General features: G+C 54.7%; 1 protein-coding gene across 1 annotated transcript in view; it reads right to left on the bottom strand.

The window, feature by feature from the left end:
• Positions 1–2,513: 2,513 nt before the first annotated feature.
• The window catches only part of CD6 (CD6 molecule), a 79,225-nt gene continuing 72,967 nt past the window's right edge, over positions 2,514–8,771 (bottom strand). The window contains exons 8-14 of the mRNA XM_023743172.1: positions 7,645–7,785; positions 7,219–7,317; positions 5,928–6,050; positions 4,130–4,201; positions 3,530–3,784; positions 3,135–3,239; positions 2,514–2,578 (exon numbers count right to left, since the gene is read on the bottom strand). Coding sequence (XP_023598940.1) covers positions 2,514–2,578; positions 3,135–3,239; positions 3,530–3,784; positions 4,130–4,201; positions 5,928–6,050; positions 7,219–7,317; positions 7,645–7,785 — 860 coding nt within the window. The remainder of the gene's footprint in view (positions 2,579–3,134; positions 3,240–3,529; positions 3,785–4,129; positions 4,202–5,927; positions 6,051–7,218; positions 7,318–7,644; positions 7,786–8,771) is intronic.

The following is an 8,771-nucleotide window of genomic DNA, read 5'->3' on the forward strand; positions in this document are numbered from 1 at the left end:
ACTAACCTACCCAGCAGCCTTGGGAGCTTCTGGGAGCCCGGGTCAGAGCTTATGTGGCGCAGAACTCTGTCCCTGCTGAGCCAGGGCTGGTGTGCAGCAGACCAGCAGACCGGGGAGGCGTGTGGCTGCTAAATGCACACGCACTTCTGTCCCCCACATCTGTCTCCTCCTGTAGGGCAGACCGTGTGTCTTCTGTCCCCGTATCCCTGCCATCTGTCACAGTACCCGGGCCACAGTAGGCTTTCCAGTTCACCCTAACCTTCGTACCTCCATGGATAGGGCTGCGCTGCCATTGCTTCCACCACACACGCACGCACGCACGCACGCACGCACGCACGCACTGTTGTTGTGTTGGTGCTGTTGGTCTTCCACCCCGACCGTTCCTATAGAAGATGGCTTCCTACAGGACTTGCCTCTGACCCTCTGTCGGTAGCTTTCTCTGGACCCAGGAGCGTGCTCAGCACACACGTAAGGCAGTTTGGAAGTGCTGGGGGTGGGGGTTAATGCCCCTTAGCCAATGGCAGGCAGGAGTTGTAGATCAACATCACAACTCCCTTACCCCTTGGGTGAGACAACTCTGAGGTGTGTTCTACACACTCTTCCAGGTCCCCAGCAAGATTGACCTCAGTTGCCCACAATAGCAACCTGTTCATTGGCAGACTCTACACATTCTTCCTCCCTTCCCTGTCTCTCTTTCTCACCGATGCTCCTTGGTATCACCTGTTAAATAAACTACTTGCTCTCAAATCCTTGTCTCATCTGCAACTGGGGAAATCCAGCAGTGCCACACACAGACGCGCGTGCGCACACACACACACACACATGCAGCCGGGGTTCCGTGAGATTTCAAGAATCCTGAGTGCTCACGTGTGCTATAATCTCTCTCACCCCCTCGCTAGCTACTAATGGACTTAATAACTACGAATGAACACAAAGTAAAGTACGTGCCTTTGAGGGGAGATAATTGCCCTCTGAAGAAACCCAGAGCTCTTGTTAAGCTATCTTAGTGGGGCAAAGGGGGAAGGAATGCTCCTGACGACAGTAAACGTAGAACAACCATCGGGAGATTGTCACCCACCCTTAACAGGGGCAATGAATGATGTCCACTGCCCACAAGAGGTCTTCCACTTTTACTATCCCTTTTATTACCCCTTTCCCTACTCGCTTTCTGTACGTGCTGTCTGGCACGTAGACACGGCTGTCTTGTTAGTACACTAACCCAGGGTGGGAGGGGCTTCGGAGTTCTCCCACAGTGCAAAGTGCGGCGTGCATGGATGCGACAGACCAGCACACCCTGGGATGGGAGCCTAACCCTGGGGAACCTTGGCTGATGAGGATGTTTGCTGTTCTCCTCATCCCTGTCCTGTTCTTTCCGTGGGTAATAGACGCCTGTTGACCACACCATCAGAACAGTGTCTGGTCTGTGCTCTGCTCCAGATGGTCTTCACTAAGAACATGTGAATACAGTACAGGGCAAAGGACTTGTCACTCCACACTCCAGTTTCCTTCAGCAATTTGCTTTAATCTCAGAACAGGACACCAGAGCTTGGCCCCGAGCCCTCAGGCCTCTGTCTGGAGCCAGCCTGGACATGTTTGCGGCTCTGGGTCCGACACTGCACATCCACGGCGTCCATCAGGAGCCTCCCATGCAGCCAAGGAGATGATGGGAACTCAGGGGTTAGTGCAGACTCTAGCCCCTTCCTTGCAGACATCTCTGTGTTCTGGCCCCCAAAGGGCCTGAGTCCCCACCACTGGGCTCTCCCGGGCCCTGGGATGGGCCATCCTTATAAACCACAGAAAGCTTAGAATAAGGAGCAGCTGTCCAGGGACAGTCAGACAGGGCTGTGCCTGGGTGGACTCCAAGGGTCTCTAGAGGCAGGGCCAGTCTCAGGCCCCAGCCCCCAGGGGGAGGCACACAGTTGTCCTGCTTGCTGTCACCTGGGTGCACTCAGGGAAGGTTGTACTACCACGTAGGCCAGGTATAGTAGCCAACCTTTAGGGCCTGGGTCAGCCCTGCCCCTCAGCATCCACCTGTCAGGTGACAACAGCACATGGGGCTTCCTTGGGCAGCACGGGGACAGGGACCCGTTTCTGCCCCCTCAGCACCTCTGGGCCCTGAGCTGTCTGAGACTCATAGAATCAAAGAACCGGATACCAAGGATGGGAGCCATCCAGTCCAATCCCTCCATGCAGCCTGCTGAGAGGGGGCACCATCTGCTTCTTCACCTCTCAGACAGAGAGCTCATCACCTCTCAGAGGCAGCCCCTGCAATCTTGGGGCTGCTGTTTGGAGCAGGGGAGGGCGGTCCCAGCAGGTTCTGTGTGATGCAGAGAGGGCATGTTTGATAGAGGCTGAGGAGTACAGCACATGGAATTTTCTTTCTTCTGTCCAGGGAAGGCCTCTTGACCCAGATGGAGCCCCCTGGGGTGGTCTAGGAGGGAGGGGTGGGGCAGAGGCAGTGGGTGGAGCAGGAGGCTTGAGGAGCCACCCCGGGAGCCCTGGCTGGGTTCCGTCTAGGCTGCTCCGATGTCATCATAGTCGTCATTGTCAGTAGAGTCAGGCTGGGGGCTGGGGGACCCTGTGGGACCAGGAGGCTCAGGTCAGCCGCAGGCCCAGCCATTGCCTCTGCTGCCCACGGGGACAGAGCTGAGCGGGGCTGAGTTCACATCCCCCACCCCCACGATGCTGCCTGAAAACATCTTATTCTCTAGCTCACTGCCATGTCCTTCTCTAGAACGTCAGCTGTGAGGGCTGAGCCCTCATCTGCCCGGTTCACGGCTGTAGCCCCGTACTGGCATGACGAACAATTAAATACTGGGAGCCCCTCTGCAACAACACTCTCCCGCAAGGGGGCATCTGGCTGATTCTGCTTGAATGCCTCCACCAACAGGGAGCTCACTTCCTCTCAAGGCAGCCGGTTCTACCTCTTTGAACCTTTCTTCATCCCATCCACATCCATTTTCCCACCTCCTCACATTCTCTTTTCGCTATTTAAAAAATAAAAATCCCTTTCCCTCTCTTTCTTTCCTTTCCCATCCCTTGGGATGATGTAGTCAACCAGTCCAGAGCTCTCCCATCCATCCATTCCCCAGCCCTGTTTCCCTCCCAGGACCCCCGTTCCCAGCCTGTGGCACCTGGGCACTCAGATTGCTGCACCAAAAGGGGCTGGGGCGGCGGCTGGAAGTTCTGGTACCACTCCCCGGACGATGTGCTGGAGCTGTCGTCAGCCGAGGGCCCTGCTGGAAGCCCTGGAGCATCACCCTCTGCCAGGAGACAGCTGCTCACAAACTGCCAACAGTGGGAGGCCCTCCCCGCTCAGGGGACCCAAGCCCTGCTTGACGAATGAGGAAAAGAAGGCCCAGAGAGGGTAGAGACTGGTCCAGGCAAGTGGCTGCAGAGCTGGGGCTAGAATCCAGAGCTCATTGCTCAGGAGACCCCTGAGGTGCCCAGCTTTGGGCTCCCTCTGGCCTGCTTGACTGGAGGGTGGGAGGCTGGGGGATGCACAGGAAGCCTCCTGGGCCCAGCTTACCTGAAAGAATCGGCTGGGAGCCAGCCAGCTCCAAGTTAGGGGGCTGATGCAGGAGGAGGTTCTTCTCTGAAGAAAAGACTTGGGGGTTCCATGCAGGCAGCTTGCTGCGGGGGCTGTTACAGTAATCCTCCCCGGAAGATGTGCTGGAGCCACTGCTGTGTCCTGGGTGGTGCTGAGGAGCCAGGGTAGGGGGATCTGCAACACAATGTCCAGGAGTTGGCAGGTGGGACCTGGAGGCATGGGCCTCTTCAAGTCCTGGGCCAAGAGCAGGAGAATGGTGAAGATAGAAGAAGCAATGCAGCAAGTGGGCTTTAAGTTAGACTTGAGAAAGAACTTACTGCCAATAAAGAAAAACCAAACCCATTGTTGTCGAGTCGATTCCGACTCATGGTGACCCTATAGGACAGAGTAGAACTGCCCCATAGGGTTTCCAAGGAGTGGCTGGTGGATTCAAACCTGCCACCAGGGCTCCAAGTTAGGAAGGACCTGTTGCAAAAGGTTGCTGCTGGTGCTTCTCACAGTAAGCTGAGCTACTAAGTGTGGAGGCAGGACTGGTATCCTACTCACCCTCCCCCCTTGCCCCTCCCCAACCAGACTCACCTTCCTCCAAGGGGGGCATCTGGAACCTGCTCTGCTGGGCTTCGTCATCGGTGACCCGGTGCCGCTGGGAATCTGCAAGCAGAAGGGGCAATGGGGAGGGGTGAAGGCTCAATCCCCTTATCCTGGGAGTCTGGAAGGGAGGGTTGGGGGTCCTGGGGGCTTGGGAGGGTGTGTCTGAGTCTGAACAGGGATGAGAGGAGACAGCTCCAGATGTACGAGGGGCTTCCCATCAGAGGGAAGGGATCAGAGGGCTGACTGCCATCAGATCCCAGGCTCACATCTCAGTCCAGGCAGACCCCTAACCTCATACTGGGGCAGGCCCATCTCCACCTGAAACCAGCACAAAGTAGGCTGCTGGTGGCAGGTGCCCTGCAGCCCACTCCCCAGGGGCCCCTCCTGCAACTTGGGAACATATCAAGAGTCCTGGATTCTCTCAAGTGCCCTGGTGGCTCTGGGCAGGATGAGGGCAGAAGTTTGCCCTTCGAGGAGCTTCCTGGAGCAGAAGACAGATGGGCTGGGTTCTTTGCATCACAGGCCCTGCGACACCCCAAGTTTCAGTCAGAGAAACTGAGATTCAGACAGTTTTAAACGTTTGAGTCTCTGATTCTGGAGTCAGCCCTATGGACCCTCGGTGCCACTTGCTTTTGGTCTCAGTGGCACACAATTTTGGTATCTCAGGGTCTTTTGAATCACACACACTCGGGCTCAGAATCCTCAGGACACCTTATTCCTGTGGTTTCAAAATACAGGTCCCTGGACTGGCTGAGGTGGGATCATCCACATCTGACCCCTTGAGGCCCTGGTTCACTAGCTCCCCAATATCCGTCCTCCCCTCCTTCTGTACTAGAAGACCCTCTGGCCTTTAAGTGGACCACAGCTGTCCAGGATATAGGCTGTTTCCCTCCCTCTCTTGCAGCTAGTGTGTTTATGGTCCAGCCAAAGGCACATAAGTGGAAATGATGTGGGCATCTTGGGGCTCCTGCCTTAGGGGGCAAGGTGTGTCTGCTGGGTGGCATGGGGACATGGCGGTGAGCTCTTCTGGATCGTGAGGATGAGGGCAACATCTTAGGAATTACAGACCAGCAAGAAGGAAGGAGCCCGGGCCCCTGCCAGCTTCTCCAGTCATTTGAGGTCTCTGTCACACAGCCAAACTCTCATCCTAAGTTATAAAGACGTGGACTGGGGCTTGGGAATCAGAATTTTTGGCATGCTCCCATGTGATTCCACAAGCAGGGTTGGGGGACGGTCTCTGGTCTGGTCCAACCTCCCAGCATTGCCTGGCCCGACCTTAAGCACTGTCTCTCCTCCTCCTGCCTTCCAGCAGCAGAGGGAAGAGCTGGAAAAGCCGGGTAACAGGTGAGAGCTGGGGTAACAGTGGAGGGAGGGGAGGGCGGAGATGGGGTCAGGCAGGGCAGAAGGGGGCACCAAAGGGATACGAATGAGCAAGAAGCACCAGAACTGTGTCTGTCCCCTGAGCTCACATAGATGCGGCCACTCAGGTGAACACTGAAGGCCTGGGTGTGGTCTTAAGACCCTGTGTGGCCAGAGACAAACATGGGAGAGAGGGGGTTGGAGTGAAAAGATGGAAGGGAAACTCAGCTGATGGAGCCGTCTCTTAGAACACTCGGGCCAGGGTCACAAGGCACTTTGGAAACTTCAGTGCAGGGCCACTTACAGTCAACCCAGTGGGCAACAAGGGGGCTCCACCCATGTGGAGGAGTCACCAGGTGGAACCCACTGAAAATCCCCTGGCCTGGGACAGGCGGTGGGCCTTCAGGAGCCAGGCCCAGGCACTCACTGTAGAAGGTGGTCAGGGCCACAGGAGGCTGGGCGCTGAAGTCATAGTGCTCATAGTCCGAGTCAGAGCCGGAGTCGGAGTCCTCGGGGGGCGGGGCCCGGACCTGGATGGGCAGCTTGGGAACTGGGGAGACAGCAGAGTGGGGGCATGGCAAAATGGCAGGCAGAAAGGACAGGGAGGGGTAACAGAGAGCATGTATGGCCAAAAGGAGGCCGAGAGGCCGGGAGAGCGCCATCTAGCCTGGATTTCCCAAGCCGCCGACTCCATCCCACCTCAAATATGGGGAACCCACTAATAGTTATCTGTTTAACAAGCACTTACGTAGCACTCACTACATGCTAGGTACTATTCGAATATTTACAAATATCATCTCATTTCATCCTCAAAATCAGTCTGTGGTGGAGGTACACTATCAGCCCCATCGTACAAGGAGGAAATTGAGGCACAGAGAGGTTAATCACTTTGCCCAGAGAAGCAGGCAGTCTGGCTCTTCACCTCTACACCATGTGCTCCAGTGAGCAAATGCCTTGTGCCCGGTGCTGTGTTCATACTGTCTTCGCAAATGTATCGATACTGCATGCGGAGTATTTATAATATTTGGCTGAGTTTTGTCTTGGTTTTCATGCCACTGAACTCTTCCAGATAAAAATGATTTAACAGACGTATAACGCAACGTGATTAAACTTGATTGGCTACGCAAGAACTTTAAGAGGTATAAATTTAGATATCTATTAATTTTTTTCATTCAGAAAATATGAAATAAAATTATGTTCCAGGCAAATCTTAATGGGGCCCATTAATGGTTAAATGGGCTGTCGAAACCACTAGCCAGTCAGCATACCCCTTGCCATCGAGTCGATTCCGACTCATAGTGACCCTATAGGACAGAGTAGAACTGCCCCATAGAGTTTCCAAGGAGTGCCTGGCGGATTTGAACTGCCGACCTTTTGGTTAGCAGCTGTAGCACTTAACCACTACACCACCATGCTTTCCAGCCAATTAGCATAGGAGTACTTTTCTCTGAGAACCAAATCAAAAATGCCCTTGGCCTACATTGGTCCAGAACTTGAAAGCCTCAAGTCCCAGGATGACTGAACTGGAAGGGTCATCTGCCCATCAAGGCCCAGAGAAGGGGCTGGACCTGCTCAAGGTCCCACAGCTACCAGTGGGCTGGCCCAGGTCTCATCTCCAGCTGGGGCACCATTTTGATTCAAGTAGTACTGACCCTCCAGAAAGTATACCTTCCTGTCCTCCCCAGCCCTCCCCACCTCCAGGATGGCTGGTGTCCTACCTTCTTCTTTGGGGATGGTGATGGAGGCCTCTTGATAGCTATTGATTCCTACTGGGGTGGTGGTGGGTAGGTGCTGGTGGTTTGCCATAATGGGGAGGGCTGAGGGGGGGAGGCAGAGTATCTACAAGTCATTACAAGTCTTTTCACGCCCTCTCCCAGTCTACCTGGTTCTGTTCTCACCAAAACACCTCCCTCCTCACTCTACCCTCCACACACATAGTCTGTTCCTCTCTGGTGGGTCCACCAGAGAATCCTCCCCATCAGGAGATGCTCCCTGGGGCCAGTGCTGGGTGGACTCATTGCTGGGCCACTGCCCTCCTTGCTGGACTTCCCACAAACCCTCGTAGTCCTCTGGAACAGTCACACCGCAGGCCTGCTTCTTCCTGTCCCTGGGCCCGCCCCCTGCTCCCAGAACTCTGCACCTACCGTATTTTCCTTTAACTTTCAAGAGGAGGAAGACTATGGAAATGAATGAGCCAAGGAGGAGGATTCCCAGAATGATGCAGGGGATAAGGAGTATTAGCTGCAGAGATTCCTTGTCCTCCATTCTCACTGTCACAGAAGATTCTGGAAGGTAGAACCCCAAGTCAGGGAGAAAGCAGAATGGGCACAGACTTGTCCTCGCCCTTCTCCTGGCCGCTCCATCCCCTCTACAGCTGACCCACTTCCTCTTTTCGCCCATCTTCCTCTTCCTTTCCTTTTGTCAATCTCTGCCATCTGCTTTTAGGTGTCTAGTATAGAGCTGGTGCTCAATAAATGCATATTGAATGAATGAGTCATTGACTGAATGAATTTATTGCCTGAAACGTTCCCCTGGCTACCAGCCCACAGGGATCGCTCTCTCTTGTCCTCCAGTACCATCGTTTTATGTACCATGGTGTCATTGTTCAACTGACAATTACTGAGCGCCCACTGTGTGCCAGGCACTAGACTGTGAATAGGGATACGAATATGATACCATTGTCACAGGCCTCTTGGGGCCATGTCTAGTTGGGAGGCTGACAAGTAGACCCAATCCAATATGGGGAGATGCCTGCTGTGATGGAGATATGGAAAGGGACCTCAGAGGCAGGAGACCCAGCGAGGGCCACTAATTCCCTATGGAGCAGGATCACGGCTGGCTTCCCAGAGAAGGCCACCCTCGGCAAGGAAGAGACCATCAGGAGAGCAAGATCCCGTTTCTGTGCCTGGGACCAAGCCTTCCAGCCAGGCATGTGCTCTATCTTTGCTCTGCTGTGTCTCCCTGCCTTCCCCTCCCTCTTGCCTCCAGTGGAGTCCATTCAGATTCAGAGCGACCCTATAGGACAGAGTAGAACTGCCCCATATGGTTTCCAAGGAGCAGCTGGTGGATTCGAACTGCTGATCTTTTGGTTAGCAGCCAAGATCTTAACCACTGCACCACCAGGGGTTCCTCTCAGAGTTGGGTTCCTCATCCCCAACTCTGCTTAAAAGAACCAGAAGCGCAAGAATGCAAGGAGGTCAGTTTGAAGGGTCGTGAAAGCGTCAACCCGGAGAGCGGAGCGGATGAGCATCCTGATGTCCTGCTGTGAGGA

This window comes from Trichechus manatus, unplaced genomic scaffold (genome assembly GCF_000243295.1).
Source record: "Trichechus manatus latirostris isolate Lorelei unplaced genomic scaffold, TriManLat1.0 scaffold00240, whole genome shotgun sequence".
NCBI classification, from domain to species: domain Eukaryota; kingdom Metazoa; phylum Chordata; class Mammalia; order Sirenia; family Trichechidae; genus Trichechus; species Trichechus manatus.